The sequence below is a fragment of the Callionymus lyra genome, chromosome 13 (assembly GCF_982586985.1).
Source record: "Callionymus lyra chromosome 13, fCalLyr1.hap1.1, whole genome shotgun sequence".
NCBI lineage: Eukaryota > Metazoa > Chordata > Actinopteri > Syngnathiformes > Callionymidae > Callionymus > Callionymus lyra.
Window position 1 is genome coordinate 24,609,886 of NC_141830.1, and position 27,038 is coordinate 24,636,923.

At 40.1% G+C, this 27,038-nt stretch overlaps 3 protein-coding genes across 4 annotated transcripts in view; 2 read left to right on the forward strand and 1 right to left on the reverse strand.

Moving 5' to 3' along the window:
- The window catches only part of LOC148067900 (tyrosine-protein phosphatase non-receptor type 14-like), a 48,581-nt gene extending 39,440 nt beyond the window's left edge, over positions 1-9,141 (forward strand). For both annotated transcript variants that reach the window (XM_087805082.1, XM_087805083.1), the window contains exons 15-20: positions 1,139-1,279; positions 2,092-2,310; positions 5,850-5,978; positions 7,322-7,556; positions 7,616-7,779; positions 7,854-9,141. In XM_087805082.1, the coding sequence (XP_087661208.1) occupies positions 1,139-1,279; positions 2,092-2,310; positions 5,850-5,978; positions 7,322-7,556; positions 7,616-7,779; positions 7,854-7,982 (1,017 nt within the window). In that variant the 3' untranslated portion in view covers positions 7,983-9,141. The remainder of the gene's footprint in view (positions 1-1,138; positions 1,280-2,091; positions 2,311-5,849; positions 5,979-7,321; positions 7,557-7,615; positions 7,780-7,853) is intronic.
- A 52-nt stretch (positions 9,142-9,193) lies between these two features.
- Positions 9,194-16,367, reverse strand: LOC148067901 (N-lysine methyltransferase SMYD2-B-like). The gene is made up of 12 exons (XM_087805084.1): positions 16,175-16,367; positions 15,061-15,124; positions 14,556-14,666; positions 14,435-14,495; positions 12,884-13,008; positions 12,752-12,819; positions 12,259-12,361; positions 11,979-12,089; positions 11,797-11,917; positions 10,933-11,107; positions 10,752-10,860; positions 9,194-9,326 (listed from the first exon to the last, which is right to left on the reverse strand). Exons 1-12 carry the CDS (start codon positions 16,342-16,344, stop codon positions 9,246-9,248), a joined length of 1,299 nt encoding a protein of 432 aa, XP_087661210.1. The 5' UTR covers positions 16,345-16,367; the 3' UTR covers positions 9,194-9,245.
- A 1,912-nt stretch (positions 16,368-18,279) lies between these two features.
- Positions 18,280-23,710, forward strand: gdf6a (growth differentiation factor 6a). Its single transcript, XM_087806252.1, has 2 exons — positions 18,280-18,619; positions 22,094-23,710. The coding sequence occupies exons 1-2, from the start codon at positions 18,280-18,282 to the stop codon at positions 23,011-23,013; spliced, it is 1,260 nt and encodes a 419-aa protein (XP_087662378.1). The 3' UTR covers positions 23,014-23,710.
- The last annotated feature ends 3,328 nt before the right edge of the window (positions 23,711-27,038 follow it).

Genomic DNA, 27,038 nt, shown 5'->3' on the forward strand with positions numbered 1-27,038 from the left:
AAAAATAAATAAGTCAATAAAATCACTGTTGAATATCTATACAGTCATGTGATTAAAAAATAGTCTAAGTGTATTTTCTCACAGCCCTGTTACACACTGTAAAATAAGATCAATACAACTTTAATTGTGTAGGAGTGAATTAAATATTTTGGGTATTTATTGGTTGTGTTTCTTTTTTGTTTCTAATGATAAATATTATTTTATTATTATTATTATCAAAGCACCGAACCCTGGGGGGCCGAGCCTTCTCTGCTATAAATATTAAACCAGATAAAATATTTTCAAAAACAGCCATTGTTGATATTCTTATGCCAATTTTTCAAAAATAAATGTTCTACATTAAATATATAAAAATGATTGGAAATCAATCTCCATCTGTAAAAAATATAATTTTGATAATATTAAAACTTTCTAATTTAATTTGATTTAAATCAGCCTTTCAAAAAAGAAATGACTGAATTCAAATATTCAATAAAAAATAAATCTGGCCTTTAAATATAGAAATGATTGAAAACAAAAGATGAATTTAAACTTTTATTCATTTACAACAAATGTTAATTTATGCGATTGTTTGCCATTGCATGTGTCGCTGTCAACAAAACAAAATAGCGAGCAGCTCATTGTTTACTGGGTTTCTCAAGTGCTGATTAGCAGTAATCCGGGGTTCAGCACCTCGGAGGGTAGCACGGGTCTCTCTGGGGCTGTTAAACCTTCGTTGACCCTCCAGATTATTGAAGTGTTCGGCGTCGCTAACACAGCAGCAGGTGGATCCACAAGTGTGTGTGTGGATGATCATGACGATGAAGTCAAACCCATGTCCTTCTGTCAATATCTGGTTCATGACCCGCGTCACCAAGGGTCCCCCTGACGCGCCCCGGGGCTCTTGTTTTGACCGCCACGCAGCAATGGCGAGGGTGGGGTGGAGGTTCTAATAGAGATTAGCAGGAGTAATCCAGGGATGAGGGAGGAAACCTGCGATGTGGGTCACAGTTGGTCTGAAGACGCTGGAGTTCCGGGACCTCAAACTCACTGCGAAAATACCAGGTTGTGTATCCGTGGGTTTCGAGTGTAGCTCATGGCAGCTCAGGTTTGCTGATCGTTTGCTGTCATGACGCCGGGATTCTCTTCTCTTTTGAAGACGCTGGAGCGACAGAAGATGTCCGTGGACTCCATGAAGAGGCCTCTGATGATGGCGGCGCTGAACGGGCTCTATGTGGCCCGGGTTCCCGTGCCGGAGTGTGCGGCGGAGGACGACGGCAAAGCGGCCACCGATGAGCGGGTGAGACTCGGTTCTGTGGTTCTGGACTCACTGAACATGTTATATGTTTATCACTGTCTTACCTTTCAATCCATGATGCACCTTACATGTTTGATCTTGAATTACTCTGTATTATTCTGTTTTTATCTCTACTTTTCTACCAACAGCCAAAAAAGGTGTTTATTGTTATTATTCTTGGTGGATGAAGCTGTTTCTGTTTGTGATTCTGATGTAAACTGTGACATCAAATTAAAAATCTAGATGTTGATAACGGGTCACGGAAAGAAAATCTGTTTCCTGACTTGTTATGTGTCCAATTCTGGACACATCATTTATTTGTCATGTTTTTCTTTTTTCAAGACATGAGCCATATTTATTTTTATTTAGACATATTCTATATTTAAATAACTATTTTCATTTTTTTCAACTTTTGTTCCCTTAATTTAACTTGTTATGTGTCCAATGTGAGTTTACTTTACCTTTTATCATTTATTTGTAATGCTTTCTTTTTACAAGACATGAGCCATAATTATTTTATTTTCTATTTAGCCATATATTCTATTTTTAAACAACTGTTTTCATTTTTTTTTCAACTTTTGTTCCCTTCATTTAACTTGTTATGTGTCCAATGTGAGTTCAATTCTACTTTTCATCATTTATTTGTCCTGTTTTTCTTTTTAACAAGACATGAGGCATATTTATTTTATTTACGTCTAGATGAGAATGAAAAATGAAGTGATGAAGAAAGAGTGAGAGATGGATGACGGACCTGAACGACTGAAGCTCAGAGAGAGAGAGTGTGACGACTCTAATGCTGACCATGTCTCCCTCAGTGCAAGACTCTGGAGCTGAAGCTGGAGGAGGAACGCGTCTTCACCGAGTACGAGCAGGTCCTCAAGAAACAGCCCGACTGCGTCCTCGCCACCGCCACGCTGCCTGAGAACACGGAGCGAAACCGCTTCCGCGACGTGGTCCCGTACGAGGAGAACCGGGTGGAGCTGGTGCCCAACAAGGAGAACAACACTGGATACATAAACGCCTCACACGTCAAGGTCGGACCACGAGTTGATGTTAAATACAAACTAAATATACATTTAATGTAAATTGTGTGAAAATATTCAAGGGGAAAATCATTAGTGCTGTAAAGAAGTTGATCTAAGACGTTACTTTTTAGTAAAATAAGACACATTTTTGCTTTTAATGTGTCGGTTAAGCTTCATGAAACAGTGTCATGTTGTTCAGAGGTCAGTAGGTGGCGCCATCACTTTAAAAATGATGTTTCATTAGAACACTTGTTCAAAACAATTGTTGCATAGACGCCATCTAGTGGACTCTGAAGATAATGACACTGTTTCATGTAGCTTCATCAACACATCACTACCATCTAGTGGACTCTGAAGATAATGACACTGTTTCATGAAGCTTCATCAACACATCACTACCATCTAGTGGACTCTGAAGATAATGACACTGTTTCATGAAGCTTCATCAACACATCACTACCATCTAGTGGACTCTGAACATAATGACACTGTTTCATGAAGCTTCATCAACACATCACTACCATCTAGTGTACTTTGAGATAATGACACTGTTTCATGAAGCTTCGTCAACACATCACTACCATCTAGTGGACTCTGAAGATAATGACACTGTTTCATGAAGCTTCATCAACACATCACTACCATCTAGATGACTCTGAAGATAATGACACTGTTTCATGAAGCTTCATCAACACATCACTACCATCTAGTGGACTCTGAAGATAATAACACTGTTTCATGAAGCTTCATCGACACATCACTACCATCTAGTGGACTCTGAAGATAATGACACTGTTTCATGAAGCTTCATCAACACATCATTACCATCTAGTGGACTCTGAAGATTATGACACTGTTTCATGAAGCTTCATCGACACATCATTACCATCTAGTGGACTCTGAAGATTATGACACTGTTTCATGAAGCTTCATCAACACATCACTAATAAATGAAAAACAACAAAAGTAAAACGTTTTAAAAAACCCACCAAATTATGAACATATAATTATTATTATAAGTTGAAATTGATCTTTTACTCAAAAATGTTGAGAGTAAAAATGTAGATACACAGTATCCAACCAATACAAAAGTAAATAAAAACTGTTACAGCCAGCGTTTGTAACACATCACAGTCATTTGTTTTGGTGCAAATAGAGAGTATAAAAATGTGTATGTGTAAAAATAATATGAATTCAATCAAAAGAGATTCCATTTTTATTTTTGACTCAAAATATTGACAGTAAAAATGTAGATACACAGTATGAAAATCCACTTAAATCAATACAAATCAGAATAATAAAATGGGAAAGATCGAATAAAATGTATACATTATTATTTTTGAAATAACCAGTAAATATATATAAACTATTGTTGTGTTAGAATTAAAATGACTTGTAAATGTATTTAAAGAATAAATGTAAAAAAAAAAAAAGTTCATTATATGATTTGAATTAAGATTTTTTTCAAGAAATAATAATAAAAGAAACATTTGTAATTCCCCAAAAATATTCCAGCAGTTCTGTTCAGACTTTAGCTTCTTGAACTCTTCATAATTAAAGCCACATCATAGAGTCGGAGCGACGAGGCGAGAACCTAAGAACTGGTCTTTGTTGTGGTTCTGAGCAGCTCGAAGGATAAAAGCTGCTGTCGAAGCCTCTCCAGGCTCTAAAGCTCGTCAAGCTGCAGGAATTTGACAAGAATGTGGTGAAAACTCTCAAAGCTCTTAAGAAAACCTGACTCTTTTTTTCCCTTTGACACTTCAGACTCGAATCAAGCTGAGAAACCAGTGGAAATAGAGAGAAAGTTACGCAAGAAAGTCGTAATTATTTTAGTGAATCAAAAGGGCCCTCAGTAACGTCTTTATAGTGTTTATAGCGCCCCCATGTGGTGAAAAGTTGAACCTGACAATGGTTGTACAATTGACAAAAAGCTAATCATAGATTTTCTTAGTTTCTCTGATAGTACATTTTCAGCATCATAGAGTTTTGGACGGAAAAACAAACCAACAAAAAAACAATTGCATTTTTATTATTTAGTGTTTAAGGCGTTTGAAAAGTTTAATTCTTTATTTTAAAATCTCAACTCCATATTTATTTTCTTTCAGACAATATTTATTCTTTAAATTCCTTTTATAACCAAAATTTAAAATGTTCAAGTCTAATTCCTTTTTTTTAACACTTGTGTTATTCCTGGGTCAAAGTGACCCAGAAGCCTGAAAACAACACAAGGGTTTTAATATTAAGATTTTCGATTCTAATTTTTTTTTCTTTAAAGCCAACATTTTTCTTCTAAGCCATTAATGCCAGACACTGTTCTGAGCCTGTGTACGTTGATATTTAATGACTCAGTTTAATGTGTAATCTGAAAAATATATCTGATAAATATCCTCAAAATTAACTTTCTCGGATCATTTTATGATTCTTTTACTAGTGATGTGTTGATGAAACTTCATGAAACAGTGTCATGTTGTTCAGAGGTCAGTAGGTGGCGCCATCAGTTTTAAAATTATGTTTCATTAGAACACTTCTTCAAAACAAATAGTGCAGAGACGCCATCTAGTGGACTCTGAAGATAATGACACTGTTTCATGAAGATTCATCAACACATCACTACCATCTAGTGGAACCAGAACGTAATGACACTGTTTCATGAAGCTTCATCAACACATCACTACCATCTAGTGGACTCTGAAGATAATGACACTGTTTCATGAAGCTTTATCAACACATCACTACCATCTAGTGGACTCTGAAGATAATGACACTGTTTCATGAAGCTTCATCAACACACCACTACCATCTAGTGGACTCTGAAGATTATGACACTGTTTCATGAAGCTTCATCAACACACCACTACCATCTAGTGGACTCTGAAGATAATGACACTGTTTCATGAAGCTTCATCAACATATCATTACCATCTAGTGGACTCTGAAGATAATGACGCTGTTTCATGAAGCTTCATCAACACACCACTACCATCTAGTGGACTCTGAAGATAATGACACTGTTTCATGAAGCTTCATCAACACATCACTACCATCTAGTAGTGCAGAGACGCCATCTAGTGGGCTTTGAACATTATGAGACCGTTTCATGAAGCTTATTTGACACAGCATCTCTTGAAACATTCCTGAGCTTAAACTATTGTTTCATGAAGATCTAAAATTGTGAAATACAAATGTCTAACTTCCAATATCAACAAACACACATCACGCAGTTGTAAAGTACCAGAAATATTTCTCTATTTTAAGAAACTGTTTTGAAGTTTTTACCCTCAGAAGTGACACAGGTGCTACTGGTCTGTGTTTGGATGCATTTCCTACCTGTACCGGTCACTTCCTTACACATGGTATCATGGGCTCACTAACAATGAGACACAAATGTCCTAACAATATTTGACCTCTGGTGACCTCGGTTAAGACCCCTGTCTAAGTTTGACCTTCTAGATGGGACGAACATTTAACGTGTTAGAGTCATTTGAAATACATGTCAGTGACATCATCATTGTGAGACACAGCGTGACGACAGTACGTGTTTCCTTCAGGTGATGATCCGCGGCGAGGAGTGGCACTACATCGCCACCCAGGGGCCGCTCGCCAACACCTGCGCCGACTTCTGGCAGATGGTCTGGGAGCAGGGGGTCAACGTCATCGCCATGGTTACAGCCGAGGAGGTATATGATGACTAGTGACATCATTATTAATTAATACATGCTTTAATACTTAAATGTTAAGAATGAATGAATGAATGACTTCTGCAGGTTTGTATGTTCTCCTTGTGTTGCGTGCACTCCGGTTTCCTCCCACAGTCCAAAAACATACAGAGGTTGATTGAGAACTTTTGTCTGTAGGCATGAGTGTTTGTGTGAATGGTTGTCTTGTCTTTGTGTGTCCTCAGTAGACTGGCGTCCTGTCCAGGGTGTCCCCTGCCTCTCGCCCGATGAAACTGGGATAGACTCCAGCCCCCCCGCAACTCCCATAAGGGATGAAGCTGCACAAAAGGAATTCATTCTGATTCTTTCTTTGTTTAAGACAAAAAGTGGAAATAAAAAACATATAGAAATAAATGTTAAAATCATGAAATACATAAATAATCAAACGTAGAAATAAATAAAAGTTGACATTTAGCAATTAATAAATGTTTCTAAAAAACAGGAAGAGCTCTGTTCTATAACCAGAAGTCATTTATTGATTTCATATTTATATTAATTGATACATTTATTTATTCATACCTTAAAGTAGTGATGCGTTGATGAAGCTTCATGAAACAGTGTCATGTTGTTCAGAGGTCAGTAGGTGGCGCAATCACTTTAAAAATCATGTTTCATTAGAACACTTGTTCAAAACAAATAGAGACGCCATCTAATGGACTCAGAAGATAATGACACTGTTTCATGAAGCTTCATCAACACATCACTACCATCTAGTTGACTCTGAAGATAATGACACTGTTTCATGAAGCTTCATCAACACATCACTACCATCTAGTGGACTCTGAAGATAATGATACTGTTTCATGAAGCTTCATCAACACATCACTACCATCTAGTGGACTCTGAAGATATTGACACTGTTTCATGAAGCTTCATCAACACATCACTCCCATCTAGTGGACTCAGAAGATAATGACACTGTTTCATGAAGCTTTGTCAACACATCACTACCATTAACTCACGATTCATTCCATTTTCTGACGCTTATTCTCTTATGTGGGCGGTGGGGGGACTGGAGTCTATCCCAGTTTCATTGGGTGAGAGGCAGGGGACACCCTGGACAGGATGCCAGTCTATTGCGGGACACACAAAGACAGACAACCATTCACACACACACACACACACTCATAACTCAAGTTCTCGATCAACCTCTGTATGTTTTTGGACTCTGGGAGGAAACCCACGCAACACAGGGAGAACATACAAACTCTCACACACGAAGGTCACGAGTTTCCTCCCTCACGACCTGGAAGCGAACCTTTCTCAATAGTATTTAAACCGTCGTCTTCCCTTCGGCCCCGCAGGAGGGCGGCAGGTCCAAGAGCCACCGGTACTGGCCCAAACTGGGCTCCAAACACAACTCTGCGACTCACGGGAAGTTCAAGGTCACCACCAAATTCCGCACAGACTCGGGCTGGTACGCCACCACGGGGTTGAAGGTCAAACACTTGCTGTCGGGTCAGGAGCGGACGGTGTGGCACCTGCAGTACACGGACTGGCCGGAGCAGGGGTGTCCGGAATACGTCCAGGGTTTCCTCTGTGAGTCCAGCGTTCTGTCTCAGCCTCCTCTGCCTCTGACCGCTCTGACCGTCCCACAGCGTACCTGGAGGAGATCCAGTCTGTGAGGAGACACACCAACTCCATGCTGGACACGTCCAAGAGTCTCAACCCGCCTGTGGTGGTCCACTGCAGCGCCGGCGTGGGTCGCACCGGCGTGGTCATCCTCACCGAGCTGATGATCAGCTGCTTGGAGCACAACGAGGTCAGTTTCTCTACAAGTTCCCGCAGGCGCCGCCGCGTTTGACCTTTGAACCTGACGCCGTTGTTACCCCTCAGCCGGTGGAGGTCCCCGCCATGTTGTCGGCGCTCCGGCAGCAGAGGATGCTGATGGTCCAGACCATCTCCCAGTACAAGTTCGTCTACCAGGTCCTGATCCAGTTCCTCAAGAACTCGCGCCTCATCTGAGGACGGAAGACGAGTCCGAGTGGTCGTGACGCCAGCGCGTGTCCATGGATGTCAAAGTGTGTGTTGATGGAAGTCAAAGTGTGTGTTGATGGACGTCAAAGTGTGTGTTGATGGACGTCAAAGTGTGTTTGTTGATGCACGTCAAAGTGTGTTTGTTGATGCACGTCAAAGTGTGTGTGTTGATGCACGTCAAAGTGACAAAAACCTGTTGTTTCAAGGACGACCTGTAGGGGGCAGCGTTGTCCTTCCTCTTTTGCCAAACTACAATATTTAAAAAAACAAAATCACTCCTTGTGTTTTAACACATTTTAGTTCTAATTTATTTATCTTAACATCAACTCGGTTTGAGTTTTGTCGCCGCAGAATTTTAACTTGTGGTCGCCATGACGACAGCTTTTCCTAAGTCCACAAACCTCCTGACATCAGTAGCTTCGTGCGAGACATTCACGGACGATTGTCCAAAAAATTAGAAAAAAGTCATGATTCCGATGAAGAATCTTGACCCGAGTCTGGTTCTGTATCTGTAAATACTCACCGTGCCTTATGTGTGACACGAGCGGCCGACGACTCCAACAAGACACATTTATGGCAGTGACGTGTTGGTGAAGCTTCATGAAAAAGTGTCATGTTGTTCAGAGGTCAGTAGGTGGCGCTATCACTTTAAAAATGATGTTTCATTAGAACACTTGTCCAAAACAAAAGGAAAATAGTGCAGAGACGCCATCTCGTGGACACTGAACCTAATGACACTGTTTCATGAAGCTTTTTCCGTTGACATAAATTAATCAGAATATCCTCCTATATTTTACCCATAATGCAGTCTTGTCCAAAGTGGCCTTGTACATAATATTGTTTTTATAAAGTTCTCGACTTGGTACCCAAAAATACCGCGACATCATAAACTATGCATGCTTTTCATTTCCGTGTATATTTCCTCAGATAAGAAGTTCACACAATAAAAAAGGTGTTGTGTTTCACTTGTGTAACCTTTGTGACAGTATTGTTTCACAGCATTTCCACCGTTTGTTCATATTTAATTTTTATCTTTGTTTTTCTCCTGACAAAACTCCCAAATATCTTCAGAATATTTGTACATATTTTGTATATGCTTCTTTGTTTCCCCCCCGACATGTGTCATACTTATGCAATAAAAGCCTTATTTTCTTTACCGTGATTGTTGTTTCAACACAAACATTAGAACCAGGAAGAACAAACAGAACAACAAATGTCTTTCATTGGAAAAAAAAGAGAATTAGAAAAGTTTTATTTTCCGGCGATATTCTGACACAGCTCCTTCACGTACAGGTGATCTTTCCCGTGAGCCACCTCCATGATGGCCAGAGCCTGAAGAATGAAGACGTTGAAGTCAAACTATAATACGTTTGTTTCAAGTAATTCATGTCAATGTTGAGTAAAAATATAACTAATGAAAACCTTGTGTAGAAAAATATGTTGTAAAAGCCAAGAAACCAACACTTCCTGATAATCTTAGTAACATCATGTTAGCTTAGCATGTTAGCTTAGTATAATGTTAGCTTAGCATCATCTCTAAAAGGTAATATTGTGTCGACGAAGCTTCATGAAAAAGTGTCATTATGTTCAGAATCCACTAGATAGCGTCTCTGCACTATTTTCCTTTGTTTTGAACAACTGTTCTAATGAATCATCATTTTTTAAGGTGATGGCGCCATCTACTGACCTCTGAACAACATGAAACTGTTTCATGAAGCTTCATCAACACATCACTAGTAAAACAATCATAAAATGATCTGAGAAAGTTAATTTTTAGGATTATCAGATATATTTTTCAAATTACACATTAAACTCAGACATTAAATATCAATGTATACAGGCTAAGAACAGTGTCAGTTATTAATGGCTTAGAAGTAAAATATTGGCTTTAAATATAAAAATGTGGAATCAAAAATATTAAAACCCTTGTGTTGTTTTCAGGGTCAAGAGTTGAAAAAGGAACTACACTTGAAAAATTAAACTATTGGTCAGAAAGGGAATTTAAAGAATAAATATAGTCTGGAAAAAAAGGAATATTTGAATTGAGATTTTAAATATTGGTTTAAAAAGGAAATGTGGACATGAAAATGTAAAAAAAATTTGATGGAACTAGGAATGGAAAAGAATACATTTTCGCTAAAAAATAATATTGGAATATAAAACAAAATGTAGAAAATCAAGCAGCCAAAAAGAAAAAAAATGTGATCAATATATTTCTTATTTCTTATATACATTTATTGATTTATTTATATTTCTGTGTGGTTTTCCTTCTTCATCAGGAATAAGATACAAATCCTTTTTTTTTTCAAGCCAATTCAAGATGGTACTGTTCAAGCCCATAAACATCATTACGTGTTAACTGGAAATACTAAACTTTTACTTACTGTCATAATAAACAATAAAACTCAAACTTTGTGGTGAATATTATCAACTTTATTTAAAACTCCTAACTCATTTTTAATTCTAAGTTTAAGGATAAATAGATAAAACTATCTTAAGGATGAGTATAATGAGATGAGCCATTATGTTTTGTAGTGATGTGTAGTTGAAGCTTCATGAAACAGTGTCATGTTGTTCAGAGATCAGTAGGTGGCGCCATCAGTTTAAATATAATGTTTCATCAGAACAGTTTTTCAAAACTAAAATAGTGCAGAGACGCCAACTAGTGGACTGAAGATAACGACACTGTTTCATGAAGCTTCACCGGCACATCACTGTCATGCGGTGTAACAGGACTAAGTGGAGACGTCAGCTCACCTTCTTCAGAAACCTGGCAGCTTCAGACGGTCGGTCCATCCTGGTGTAGAGCTTCCCCATCTTCAGGAACATGGACGACACGTTGAGGGAGATGGGCGGATACAGGAGGCTGCGAGTCGATAGACAGTATCAACACCAGAGCTGGTGGTCGTAATGTTATGGCGGAGATCAAGATTCTCACCTGTAAAGTTTGATGATTTTCTCCCCGTATCTAGCGGCGCCTTCTTCGTCGTCCACGTAGAGACACACGCCCATGGCCTGGTACATCATGTGCAGCATGTACACGTTGGAGTCGTCGAACACTGAACCCATCTTCTCCAGACTGTGCTCGCACATCTCCAGCAGCTCGCCAGGGGGTGCCAGAGAGTCAAGGAGGAGCTTGACAGAATAAGAGTAAGAACAACTGATACTGTATCATCAAACAGTATCAGTTCTTTGATACTCTATCATGATACAGCATCAGTTGTTTGATACTGTATCATGATACAGCATCAGTTGCTTGATATTGTATCATGATACAGCATCAGTTGTTTGATACTGTATCATGATACAACATCAGTTGTTTGATATTGTATCATGATGCAGCTTCAGTTGTTTGATACTGTATCATGATGCAGCTTCAGTTGTTTGATACTGTATCATGATACAACATCAGTTGTTTGATATTGTATCATGATACAACATCAGTTGTTTGATATTGTATCATGATACAGTATCAGTTGTTTGATACTGTATCATGATACAGCATCAGTTGTTTGATACTGTATCATATACAGCATCAGTTGTTTGATATTGTATCATGATAAAGCATCAGTTGTTTGATACTGTATCATGATACAGCGTCAGTTGTTTGATACTGTATCATGATACAACAGCAGTTATTTGGTATTGTATCATGATACAGCATCAGTTGTTTGATACTGTATCATGATACATCATCAGTTGTTTGATACTGTATCGCGATACAGCATCAGTCATTACAGTCGGTGCCACAAAAGACGTTTGGTAACCAGTTGTACTTAAGGACAAAGTTGTTGAAGGATATTTTTCACATTTTTCGATTCTCTGAACTCTCGGATGGTTTTCCGTGCATATCGGATCATGTTGTTGACGACGTCCGGCTCGACCGGTTCGCTCCTCTTTCGCTGCTTTAGTTTCACCTTATCCTGCAGATGAACACAGTTTTGAAATGACTCCAGAAGTGTCTCTCTTTCTCTGGACACCAACCTGGGACTTGGTGCAACACTCCTGACAGTCGCAGCTGAAGTAGTACGACTCTCTCAGGCGGCTGTTGCGGTCGTCGGTCGGGTAGAGCAGGTCGATGTAGCTGATCAGAACCTGCGTCACAAACTCCTTGTTATTGTTTGTATTTGTCTTGTTCACCAAAGATATACTCTTATTAAATATACTTTTAACTTGAGGCCTTGGCTCCTGCAAGGGTTTGAGTGATGTCATCTTATTCTAAGACCCCCCGCCCTCACCCGAGACAGCCGTCCCCTCTGCTCACCTCGTCCCCGGGCTTCATGTCTTTGACGGCCCGGACCTCGGCTGACGTTCCCTTGTATGTGATGATGACGCTGGGCAGGCAGCTGTGGTTGATCAGTGCCACACTGTGGACAAACACATGTAGGACAGTTGGTTCTGCTGACTCAGCAAAGTATACAGTACTGTGTGTGAGTGTGTATGTGTGTGTGTGCATATGTGTGTGCATTCATTTGTGTATGTGTTCATGTATATGTGTGTGTATGTCTGTCTGTTTGTGTGGATGTGTGTGTGCATGCATTTGTGGCATGTGTGCATGTATGTTCATGAATGTGTATGTGCATGCATGTGAATTCATGTGTGTGTGAATGCATGTGTGTGTGTGCATGTGTGCATGTGTGCATGTGTGCATGTGTGTGTCCAGTCTTTGCGAGCAGGTTCTAAGCGCTGAAAAAGGTTCTGCTGGGATGTTGTGGTCTTATGAACTGAACCGTGACTTAGGTGAAGGTTCTTCTTACTCTGGGTAGACAGCTGTACCTATGTGGGACAGTTCCTCGTCCTCCACCGTGAAGCCGTTACAGGCCACCTGCAGACACACACATCGGTCACTCTGACATTGGTCACATGACGTCAGAGCGAGTGGGCAGTACCTGCGAGAACAGAGTGAGAAGGTCCTTGTGGTCGGGCACGTTTAGGTCTTTGGAGAAGAACCGACAGAGTCCAGCAATGTCCCCCTCGTTCATCTCTCGCCTCTCGTTGTCCACGTCCTCCTCATCTGCTCCGGGAGAAACACCTTCACCTCAGATCGTGTTTGCAAGAATCTCTGACTAAGCTTCATGAAACAGTTTAATTATGTTCATAGTCCACTAGATGATAGTGATGTGTTGATGAAGCTTCATGAAACAGTGTCTTTATCTTCAGAGTCCACTAGATGGTAGTGATGTGTTGATGAAGCTTCATGAAACAGTGTCATTATCTTCAGAGTCCACTAGATGGTAGTGATGTGTCGATGAAGCTTCATGAAACAGTGTCTTTATCTTCAGAGTCCACTAGATGGTAGTGATGTGTTGATGAAGCTTCATGAAACAGTGTCATTATCTTCAGAGTCCACTAGATGGTAGTGATGTGTTGATGAAGCTTCATTAAAACAGTGTCATTATCTTCAGAGTCCACTAGATGGTAGTGATGTGTTGATGAAACTTCATGAAACAGTGTCATTATCTTCAGAGTCCAATAGATGGTAGTGATGTGTTGATGAAGCTTCATGAAACAGTGTCATTATCTTCAGAGTCCACTAGATGGTAGTGATGTGTTGATGAAGCTTCATGAAACAGTGTCATTATCTTCAGAGTCCACTAGATGGTAGTGATGTGTTGATGAAGCTTCATGAAACAGTGTCATTATCTTCAGAGTCCACTAGATGGTAGTGATGTGTCGATGAAGCTTCATGAAACAGTGTCATTATCTTCAGAGTCCACTAGATGGTAGTGATGTGTCGATGAAGCTTCATGAAACAGTGTCAATATCTTCAGAGTCCACTAGATGGTAGTGATGTGTCGATGAAGCTTCATGAAACGGTGTCATTATCTTCAGAGTCCACTAGATGGTAGTGATGTGTTGATGAAGCTTCATGAAACAGTGTCATTATCTTCAGAGTCCACTAGATGGTAGTGATGTGTCGATGAAGCTTCATGAAACAGTGTCATTATCTTCAGAGTCCACTAGATGGTAGTGATGTGTCGATGAAGCTTCATGAAACAGTGTCAATATCTTCAGAGTCCACTAGATGGTAGTGATGTGTCGATGAAGCTTCATGAAACGGTGTCATTATCTTCAGAGTCCAATGGCGTCTCTGCACTATTTGTTTTGAACAATTGTTCTACTGAAACATCATTTTTAAACTGATGGCACCACCCACAAACTTTCCAGAGTGTCCCCTAGGTCTTGCCCCAAGTAGCTGGAAATAGAGAAATTTGTCTTGATTCTGAAAAATCAACGACTTTATGTTTTGTTCATTTCACATGAGAAACTAAAGTTATCGAATATAATCAAGAATCTTATTTGACAAACAAACCCCAGATAACGACATATTCATATTTAAATTCTCAGGTTTTCAAACCGGCACAGATCTGACACACACGCCTGGTGCTCTTGAGCAAGACGATGAAATAAAGAGTTGACGACCAGTGTTTCGTACTCACGCGACTGCATCTCTCCCACCAGCAGCATCTTCTCCGACACACTTGGCTCCGTCTGTGTTTTCTACAGAGAAAATCTGTCAGAAAAAAAAACCTTCACGCGAGTCACGAGGAGACGACTCACCTTCTTGGCGAGGATTTGAGCCACGAGTCTAGACATCTCTGATGGACACCACTTCTCTGCGAAGGCCGTCATGGCCGAACACTCCAGCTTGTGCATCGACCAGTCGCTTTTCTGAGACCATAACATCAACTTTAACCCCTTTAACAGATCCATGACATCCATGTAAAGGTTCGTGTTCGTGAATCTTACTTTCAGTTGACGCTGTTTTTCTAAACAGTTAAAAAGAAATTAAAATACTTTTTTTGTTTTATTGCTTGAATTTTAGTCAAAACATTTTTACCAATAAGACAATGTTTTATTTTTATTTTTTATATCTATTTACGATCTAATTATTTTTTTTATTAATACATATGAGAGTGTGTGTGAATGGTTGTGTGTCCTGAGACAGACTGGCCTCCTGTCCAGGGTGTCCCCTGCCTAACTCCCAGTGATAGTTTGAGGTGATAACACCTGCTTTACTATCGTTATAAGTAAGCATATGGACAAATAAAACACATTTTCTCACCTGACACTTGACGTTGCAGTAAAACGCCTTCTTGCACTTCCCACATCGTGACAAACCTTTTTTCCTGAAAACAATCCAGGACAAAGAGTTTGATTCATTTCACCAGAGATATTACTAGTTATCAGTGCTGGTTAAGTTCTGTTAAAATACTAACTTAGTTACATGACTAGTTAATTCTTTAAAAAGTAACTCACTTTAAGTTACTAGTAACTTTCACAGTAACTTTTTTTCTAAGATGGAGGAAGAACTTTATTAATTTGGATGCTGTGATTAAACAATTAGACAAAAGGTAAAAACAAAAACTAAATCAATCTTAACTGCTCGGATCGTGAATGTTGTCTTCAAGATTTCTGATGCCGATTTTATTTCTTACTTACTTACTTACAAATGTTACCTTTTTTATTTGACTTTTGATCAAACAAACATATTTATGTAAGAGTCACTTATTTTATTGTATTTTATTTTATTTACATTTATTCAATTCATACTATTCTTCCCTGTATTCCAGAACAACACATACAATTCCTGTGTTGTTTTATTTATCTGACAATGAAATCTGATGCATATTTTTAATAACATTATCATTTTATTAATATATATATATATGTATATATATATATACCGTATATATATTGAAAAAGAGCTCTTAGCAACATATCAGAAGTAAAACATAAATATGAACTAGTTCTTGGAGCTGTGAACTTTTGATGAACTAAGAACTGAATAAGATAATTTATTAAAGTTGTTGAAGTGAACTTTGAACACAAAGAAAGTTAACTTTCCAAACACTAAAAACACAAATAACACTAATAACACCAACAACACTAATGACACCAATAACACTAACAACGTTTTACTCCCAAAAGTGCAGGATATTCTTGTCGACAAACGGCAGCAGTTGTTCCACGATCTCTAGAAACTGAAGCTCGAAACATTCTGCGCTATTAATAGATCTGACCTTTGACTGGAGCTTCAGTCTTCATCCACGATTTTACTCGTTTAATAGGGGTACAACAAAAAATAATGACCCGGATGATCGTGACCCGGATAACCCCGACTCTAAAACAAGTAGTACTGACCGTGTACATTGAAGTATACACCGGTGTGAAAGTACCTGTTGAAGCAGAAGTCGCAGAAGTATCCTCGCTCGTTGACTGACAGCACGGACGCGTACGCGGGACACGAGAAGAGCAGGTCGCCCACCTTGAACCCCCGAGTCACCCGCAGACCGCGTCCTTTCCCCGGACTGTCGAACCTCTCGAGCCCAGTAATGCTGCCCGTCATCGTGGACTCCACAGCGCCCGAGACCAGAGGGATTGTTCCTGACACATGGAGGAGGGAGGAGGGGGGTTTTGGGGTCTTATCCCCCAACACCCCCCCCCACACACACACTCTCTGAGACGATAAAACTCATCGACTGCAGTGAAAAGTTCTTCTTTAAAGATGAACATCACAGTTAAGTTGCTTCATATTATAATGTTTGATTAAAGTTTGAGGAGAAAGTATTGAGTGACAACAAAAAAAAAAACAGTAAATTAGATTCAAATAATTAAAAATTAAAATAGAAGAAAAAACTAGTGGCGAGTCTGTGAACCCAGACAAAAGAAAACCGTAGAGTTCGAGTCCCGTAATACATGTTCGTAACTGCAGTTCTTCAGTTTAGCCACTGGATGGCGGCGTTCATTGTTTGAGCGTGTTCGTTGGCATGGCGACGCTTCCGGATCCGGTGAGCTTTTGTTTTGGAATCTGTGCGATATGAGTTAAGTTGTAAATAAAAAACAGCACAGATAGAACACATGTTATCGTCTGTTCATTGAGCGTTTATTATTAGTATTATTATTATTATTATTTAGTTAATCGATAACGAAGTGATCGATTGAGACCAGATGCTGTAAAAGAAAGAATAATTATTGAAGCATTGTGATACTCACAAGATTAAGCTGCAACAAACATGTCAATATGACCTGTCAACCGCTCGTCAATAAAGATTAACTTTATAAAGATTAACTTTATTGACCCTATTGATGCCATCTAGTGGCCAAACTTAACAACTACAGTTATGAACTTTTTTACTACGCGATTCGAAAAAAATACTTTTGTTGAGTTTAGTGAAGTCACTAAAAATAAAAGACATCAATGTCACTTCCGGGACTCCGTAGTTCGACCTTAGAAAAACGATGGTGATTTTTTTAGCGTCAGAAGATTTGAACACTTTGACTTGATTATGGTGTCCCGGAGGTACAAAATAATTCAAAATAATAAAAATATATGTCAAAGTGTTCATGTATATATATTTATTTTTTAAATGTATATATGTATATATATAGAGAGAGAATGAGAGAGAGTTAGAGAGAGAGATAAAGAGAGCGAGAGAGAGAGAGAGAGAATTTTGAGATTTGCTTATTTCAGAATATTGTTTATTTTGTTACAAAGTTTGTAAGTAAGTAAGTAATTTGTATTTATATAGCGCTTAGTTGTTTTGTCCTTCTAGGCCACCGTAAGTTATATGTGGACACACATTTAACGTTGTACGATTCAATTAACTGTGTTTTTCTTGAATACATCAAATTAATCAATTATTCAAATAAATCTAACACACGCATCTTACGTTGATGTGTATTGTAATTACATCTCATAACCGCTAGAGGCCAGTAGATTCATTGCAAAAGAAAAACGCCTCAACCATCAACTGCACTTGTTCTGTTGAACTTATTATTTATTTAAAAGGTTTTTTTTCGCAAAACTTTTATTTATCCAAGAAGTTGAAGAGTAATGTGATTTATTCGTGTTATGATTCGAGATGTTGACGTAAAAACAACTTGTTGCTTTGCCAAGTTAGTCCCCCTTTTTATTTGTATTTAATTTTTTATAATTAGTATCGATTGAACTCGTCTAAGTCGTTGAATTGCGTCTTCCTCTGATCCTGGAGTGCGTCGGACACTCGCGCGTCTACTTTGGCAGCAGCGTCAACAGAAATAAAAAGTTTCCGACACGGGATTAAAGTTGTTGTGTCTTTGGTGAGTCTCGATTGTTTGGGAAGTCCTGCGCCGCGAGACCGTGTGGGCGTGTTTCTCTCCCAACTCCTTGCGTGGAGTCCAGAGCGCAAAACCCCGCTCGCTCATGGTGCGCAAGAGAAGCAGCTCAGCGAGCCCGACGCACAGACCATCTCTCGCCCGAGGAGGACCCGCGACAGCCAGACTCTCCAGCCTCCCTCCAGCCATGGACGCATCCCGCCTGGCGACGCTTTACCTCGGCCTGCTGCTCCTTTTCCTTGGGAATATACCGTGTTTCCAGTCCGCCGCGCTCATCTCCGCGCCCAGGAGGAACCGAGGAGCGAGGGTCTCTCATCCGGACGGACAGAGGTCAACCAGACTCCTGAAGGACATCTTCGCGTCCTCGCGTCACGTCACGGCCAAGGAGGACGACGTGGTGCCGCACGAGTACATGCTCTCCATATACCGGACCTACTCGGCCGCAGAGAAGCTCGGACTTAACGCCAGCTTTTTCCGCTCGTCCAGGTCCGCCAACACCATCACGAGCTTCGTGGACCGAGGAACAGGTTGGTGTCAACTTTCACAGACTTGTTGAGCTTCAATAAAACGTGGTTTAAAAAAACAAATCAATTGGAATTCAACTTTTAAAGTGAGGCGTTTTTAAACGACGGTTCGATCAAAACGAACACTGTCAAAATATTTTTTAACAATACATTCTTATTAACAATTTTAGTGAACACGACTGACACATATTTGTGATTCATGCGCTGACAAAAAAAAACGAACACTGTGCAGCAGGTGTTTGGGTCGGTTCCGAAAGCACGTCTGAATCATCGCTCACATCATGTTCCTGCAAATAAACCCGTCTCTAAATCTGGCCCGGAGAGAAAGACAAAAGTGATCGTGATGTGATGTGTCACTGGTTCTGACCCCCCGAGCTGGACCCGATGCGAGTGCTTCACGGCCCACTCGAACCGGGCCGCAGTGTTTGAACTCGCTGATCCAATTGAGTTGTTCATGTCATAACACATCAAACGTCGTCTCTTCTCCCATTAATGACCGAGCCGAGCCACGATGGCACCAGATCCATGAAAACCTGCTCGAGTTTTATTTCATTCCGGAGCCTCCCACTTTCACTGCGAAAAATTATTTTTCATCTTTATTTCCCCCTCTTTAATTGGCGAGGTTTCCCCAGATCCCGTGTGTGTGTGTGTGTGTGTGTGTGTGTGTGTGTGTTTTAAACGGCAATTATTATTCATCTTAAAGGCCTTGGAACGAAACCACAGAGAACAAATGGAAACACATTTTCACGATCTATGTTCGTTCCACACATGTGATTTTATTTAATATATATAACATTTTATATTATATAAATACATAAAACTATATATATATATATATATATATATATAGAGAGAGAGAGAGAGAGAGAGAAATACACACACACAAATATTGTATAAATACAATTAAATCACATTGACATCAAACTTCAACTGCTGAGCGATCGTAATCGATAAATTTGATGACGTAACCGTGGAATAAATATTGTTATTTTCACATTTCTTGACGCACGTCAAATAGATTTACTTTATACTAATTAAATCATAACACATTTGGTTTTGCTCTGAACGCAGGTGTGTTTTCATTTACTGGCCCCGGAACCACTTTTTTCTTCTACAGATGATGAAAATCTTTTGGTTGAAATAGAATCGAATAATAACAAGGAGGGCGAAGATACGATCAGTGGAGTCAGGCTGTACGAGCGGGCGATTTATGCCGCAGATCAAATGTTGAAATTGGCAGAAAAGAGACGCAATAAAACAAGAGGAAGTGTTTTAATGGGAAAGATGGGACTTTTCTGTTAATTATAAGCGATTGGTTTCATGCACAGAGAGAGAGGGAGAAAGGAAGAGAGAGAGAGAAAAAAAGGAATAATTCAGAACAGACGAGCACAAGGTTTCAATCTACGCTGCTCTCTGCGGGGTACAACTGACAAATTTGGGATCAATCTCACAAATAAAATCAGAAAAGTACAACGTAATGTGCCCAAAATGTGCTGATTTAATCCTCGTTTAATTGAGAAAAGATGCACGAAAACTGCGGCTGAAATAAACGTTAAAAACGCTTCATTCTCAAGTCTTAAACATTTAGAAAAAAACTTCCAGCATCGCTGCCAAACTAATTTCCTTTTCACATTTTAAGTAGGAAAAACCGCCTAATTTTAGCTGTAAAACTATAAAGTATAGGTTTTTTTTACGCGCGCGCTTGATTACGCACACGGACCATAAATCAATCCACATTTATTTTTAAAGAAAAAAAAAAAAGTTGTTTGCCTGACGTTTCCCCCTCTTTTTAGCTGCGGGTCCCAATGCTGTGAGTGAAATGTTCGCAGGCCCAAGGGCTCCCCAGCAGAGAAGAATGCATTGATTGTGTATTGTTCAGTGTACAGTGACTCAGGGGCCTTCCTTCTCTGCACCGGGCCTCGTTTTTTATTTGACGTTTGTTTGAACCAACGGGCTTCACCAAATACCTTCCCACAATATTTCCCTTGATAACATCCACGTGCACTTTAAATGTAAACTCTCGGTGAGTCCGCGTGGGACTTTAAAAAAAGACTCGTTAAATCATGATGTTAAATAATGCGGTGAATCCAGAACGAGCGTTAAATCTATAGTTAGGGACCAAAAGTGACGTTTCTTAAAACAATATATAGTTTATTTTTAGATTTATTTATTAAACGTTTAAATGTTATAAACACTTTAAAAAATGCAACATTTACATCACGAATTAAAGCACAAGCTAATAAAACAAACAGTATAAATATTATTTAGATGTTTTATTGATTGAATTAAAATGAATTAACTCATTAGTTACAAATAAATCAAAAGGTTTAAATACAAAATTACGTAAATATTTGTTTTTAAAAAGTCATTCAATCGCACTTGACTGACGTGCATTTGGTTTATTTTTAACTTATTTATAAATAATTCATTTCAATCTAATCAGATGATGGATTATTGGCAATTATGTTCATATATTTCTTCATCAAGATATTGAAGTATAAGTGTCACTTTTCAAATGAAAAAAAGGACAGAAAAAGACAGATTTAAGTTCAGTTGGTTTTTGATCCCATAACAAATGCATAAATGTTGGATTCAATATATCTTATTATATTTACTTGAATGTGATACATATTACCACCACCATGTTCCTTACCCATAATCCACTTCTCTATATGGACTCAAGTCATGCTAAAAACATGGATTTGTTCATTTCTACTTTTCGTAATTTCCCTTTACTTGATTTAAGAAACACTATTGACTCATAACTTTAATAATTAAACACATCCATCACCATGATTGAATTAATAGTTGATACACGAAGTTACATAGAAAACATAGTGATTCGCTTTTATATATTTACTTTGCACAACATGACCTAAAAAAGAAATACAATGTGTTTATTACTAGTACATTTATAACTACAGTCTTATAACAGTTAAAGCAACAATTTTTATCAACAAAATAAAAATATATACTATAGTTTTGGTTCAATAATACATTTTAAAACTCAAGGAGAAATAGACTCAAGATGGTTGTTTAGTAATAATGTGAAGACTAGTTGTGTAAAACTGGGAGTAACGGTTGAGAAAAAAACATTATTTTTGGTGTATCAAACAAATATTATTGTAGTTAATGTAAAATTCAGTTTATTCAGTAAAAGTTAAAACAAAAGAAAAATATTTTTTTTTTCTGAATTCCTCATGATCCAGAAGTTTGTGGACAAAGTATGATAATAAAGTACAAAACGGTTAATACGTGAATCGTCAATTCAATCCATAAATAAAAGGTGAATGAGAACGTTTGGCTTCTATGAAGGTGTTTTGTTCATCAGACTTACATCATGTTGCAGTTCAGCAGGAGAACAAGCCAGTGAGACAGAGAGAGAAGGCCTCTGTCGGAGAATGTGACCCCCCCCCCCGAACACTGTACACTCTAAGTGAATCTGACTGCAATTATTTTCTTCTTTTCTTCCTGCAGACGATCTCTTGCTCTCTCCTCTGCGAAGACAAAAGTATCTGTTTGATGTCTCAACCCTCTCAGACAGAGAGGAGCTGGTCGGAGCGGAATTAAGGATATTTCGGAGAGCGCCCGGGAAGTTGCAGGCAACAGGACTGTACCACGTCCAGGTCTACCCCTGCAGCTCGGACCGGCTGCTGGACTCCAGGACGCTGGACCCTCTGGACTCCACCAAGCCTGGGTGGGAGGTTCTGGACGTGTGGGAAGTCTTTAAGACCCTCAGGCATCACCACCACTTCCAGCATCAGCACCAGCTCTGCTTCCAGCTCCGGGTCACGTTGGGCAAATCGGACCCGGAGCTGGACCTGAGGCACCTGGGTCTGGACCGGGACGGCCGGTCGCAGCAGGAGAAAGCCATCCTGGTGGCCTACACCCGCTCCAAGAAGAGGGAGAACCTTTTCAACGAGATGAAGGAGAAGATCAAGTCGAGGAGGTCGGCGGTGGATGAGGACGGCGGGGACGCGGCGTCGCTTCCACGCGGGGCGAAGGGCGAGGGGCCGCGGCGGCGGCGGCGGACCGCCCTGGTCAGCAACCGTCATGGGAAAAGACACGGGAAGAAGTCAAAATCAAGGTGCAGCAAGAAGGCACTGCACGTGAACTTCAAGGAGCTGGGGTGGGACGACTGGATCATCGCGCCTCTGGATTACGAGGCCTATCACTGCGAGGGCGTGTGCGACTTCCCCCTGAGGTCGCACCTGGAGCCCACCAACCACGCCATCATACAGACGCTCATGAACTCCATGGACCCCAACAGCACCCCGCCCAGCTGCTGCGTGCCCACCAAGCTCAGCCCCATCAGCATCCTCTACATAGACTCGGGGAACAACGTGGTGTACAAGCAGTACGAGGACATGGTGGTGGAGCAGTGCGGCTGCAGGTAGCGGGCGACCAAACAGAAACAATGAAGAGTTTGTCGGAGCAGCTCCAGGATGGGAACGGACGCACACCAGAGGCGAATCCCTGCTATTTATTAACTTACACCCTCTGCCTTAAAAGTGTTATTTCCCAGCAAGCCGGGGTCCCGGACTGGTTGCGACCGAGCGGCACAAAAGACGAAAGGCACGTGGCGTGTGAACCGAACCCCCTTCCCATAGAGTCCAAACTGAGCACCTGTTCCCGCCGAGGCCAGAGGACAGAGGACTTTGTTGCAGCTCTGCCCATGGGATCCAGCCAAGACTCTTTTTCGGGTCTGTGCATCCACGCCACTGGAGTCATTACTGGCCGGCACGGTGCCCTCTCCCCATGAAAAGAAAAGAGCAACCAAACACAAAATGAGGAGCTAAAAATGCCTTCAAGAGATTCTCTATGGAGGGGGTCGGGGGGGGGGGGTGCTATCAAATATGCAGTGCGCTTTTTGTTTTATTTCCGAGGACAAAGACGACCAACAGGGCCCGATGAAGCCTTGTTTCTATGAAAGAAAAGCACACGTTGCTCTTTACAAAAATGCACTTCCACCACTGACTCAGAGACTCGAAAGTTCAAGACTCGCTATTTAAATGCACATTAGCTTTCAATGCACTGCTGTCGCTGTTGAGCTGTAAATATTTGTGTAGTCGACAAATAAACGTCTACAAAGTGCTTCGTATGGAGAGATGAAGAAAGACAGAAAGAAAAAAAAACGGCATTTCTTTGTAAATATACAAAATGCACTCAAATCGGTATAATTTCTATTCTATAATTATTTTATTATTTGTGATGTACAGAGTTTCATGATAATCATATATTTCTTACATTGATGAGAGTAATTTAAGGTGTATTTTGTCTGTGGGTGGAAAGTACCAATATCAATGTCTACCTCATCATTGCGTAGGATCCGAGTCTTGAGGTGCATTCAGTTTAGTGTAAAGAGCTTTTATGATGCTATACAAGATCATTATATACATATATTACTGGATAATATTCCACACCATTACTGTACGAATAAAAGTCAAAAACAAACGCAACAGTGTGGTGCTTCGAAGAGGAGACGGACACATATCTCAGATGTTATTGTGTGACAGCGGAACTTTCTTTCAGGGACACAAGTTACATGTTTGGTGTGCGATATATAAACAATACAGGTAAAATAATAACAATATCTAATAGACATCAGGATTAAAAATCACCGACAGCTTTGGTAGATTGTTATGGGAAACTGTTACATTGATATTAAATAACCGATACAATTCAGATTTACTGATATAAAAAAAGAAAATATGGTTGATAAATGTGTTCTTGTTTTTCATCAAATAGTTTTCAAGACTCTAATAAAGTCTCTTCACGTCCTAATTAATCCTTTCAAACACTAACAATGGCAATAATAACAACAACAATAATACTAATAATAACAATGATAATAATTACAAATAAAAAAAACAACAAAGTGACCAGGGGAAAAGTTCATTCATTCATTTTCTAACGCTTTATCCCTTACCGGGGTCGCGGGGAGACTGGAGCCTATCCCAGTATCATAGGACGAGAGGCAGGGGACACCCTGGACAGGACGCCAGTCTGTCGCAGGGCACACAAAGACAACCATTCACACACACACTCATACCTACGGATTTTCCGAAAGTTCTCAATCAACCTCTATGTCATCAACCTGTATGTTTTTGGACTGTGGGAGGAAACTGGAGTGCCCGGCGTAAATCCATGCAACACAGGGAGAACATACAAACTCCACACAGAAAGGTTGACCAGGGGAAAAGTTATGCAAACTAATTAATGTATGAATTCATTTTTGAAATTGTTATAACAAACCAGAACAAACTCCATCACAATTTAAAAAAAACATTGAATTCTTGATCTCCACAAGAAGGTTAAAGGTTATTCTGAAAATAAACCTGTGTATTGACTCAGATATTGACACCAATGTTGTTGAATACATCTGTCACAAAATGCTTCAGTGTGGTGCTTTGACAAGGAGGTTAACATGTTGAAATATGGAGATGAAGCCAATTTAAAGAGTCAGTTTCCAAAAGTGTTGGCAACAGAACTTCAAATAATTGTTCTGATCAGTGGTAAATAAATGTGCTCATATATCATATACTTCAGTGTCCACAACACTTGTTACTGGGCCACACATAAAGAAGATTTCTGTTCCATTGATTATTACTGGCTAGAAGGTGTTTTGTTTTTAGAAAATATTTTTCAGTTTTCTCTGAAGTAACATTAGCCTGAGACTCTTGACACGTCATCTGTTCAAGTCAAGTTCACTTCAAAAAAACCTGTAAACTAGTGTAAAGATGTTTTTCTACAAAGGTGCGTGGATATAATGCCCACATTAAACTGGTCCTCGCTGAAAAAAATAGGTTTAAAGGTCTGTGTGGAGTTTGTATGCCCTGTGTTGCGAGAGTTTACTCCGGTTTTCTCCCACAGTCCAAAAGGTTGATCGAGAACTTGTCTGTAGGTATGAGTGTATGTTTGAATGGTTGTGTGTTTTTGTGTGTCATGTGACAGAATGGCGTACTGTCCAGGGTGTCCCCCGCCTCTCGCCCAAAGAACTGGGATAGACCCCCATACGGGATTAAAGCAGTGAAGAAAATGAATGAACATGACGTCGACGGGAGCCTCAAGGTTTGATGGGAATCACCAGCAGAATCAGTGACTCCCTGGTCTGGATGAAGGAAATATGAAGTTGCCTTCAGGTGCATCCCATAATGGTTTCTTCGTCCCTGTAAACAGCCTCTTATCATAAACAACAAATGTGGCTACTTAGCGAAGAACCCGATTCCGGATTTTCGCCATGAAGCTCATATAAACATGTGGAGAGTGATAGAACACAGAGAGTCTTGCCCAATGAATTAGCCCGCCTGGGTCAAGTTTACTTAACACTTTAATGTTTCCCAATCTGGGTGAAAAAAAAAAGAGTTGGAAGGAAAGGGATTGCTTCCATATAGGCTATCGACCTTGGCCTGGAAACAATTAAGACTTGGCTTTGAAACGTTATATGTTCGGCTCTTGTACAGTATCATGTCACTGCCCACATGTTTGCAAGCGGGAAACACAGGATGCTAAGTGCACTCTTTAGCAGTCGCGGCAAATGACTGACACAACAAGCGTTCCCCTGAGTGAAAGCAAATGGCCCTCCAGGCGGCGGCTCACCTGGGGGGTGCCTGCGAGTCCACTCAGCCAGAGACAGTGCGCCACCATGTGATGAGACCATAAGAGGAACCAGGAGAGCAGCCGCTAACTCGTGGGATGAAACCTCCTTTTTTTGATTTATATTTATTTGACAAGGACCCCGGTTTGGTGGGCACTGGCCCGGAGGTGAGACTGAATGTGGAGGGAACAGTTAAACGGTGATGAAAGGGAAAGGAATGCTTTGTTTACTCGCTTCAATCCCTCACTCTTAACTTTAATGTTCCAATAAAGTTCTTCATCACAACCGGCTTATTGTCCCTGCACCGCTTGCCGCGGCCCCGGCCAGTCAAAAGAGAGTTGTGTTTATTTGAAACCCGGCTCTGAATATATTAGTCTAAGCAAAGCAGGAGTTGGCGAAGAGACGAGTCCTTTTTTTTTCATCAGAAATGTGGAGAATGTATAACACAAATAGTCTTGACACCCCACATCTGTGCACAGGAGGCTCCTATTCCAATGTGGCGCTGGTGGGTTTTCGCAGCGAAAAGATCTACAAGGTGTTGCTATGACTGGAAAGCCCGGGAGCCTTGCCAGCGTTTCTAGCAAACATCTTGGCTCCCGCTGAGACACAAATGTTCTTCATAGTTAACCTCTCGGTTATCAGTGATGTCCTCATCAGCGACAGGAAGAGGATAAATCACTCTGATCCTCCCGACAGCAAAGACCTCTGAGCAGGCAGAAATTTGTTAAATGGGCATTAAGTAGCATTAGCAAATTTACTGTGTGGACTTAAGAGAAAGTCCTTTGATTTTCTGAATGGATTCAATTAAAATGAAGCAAGGGGAAA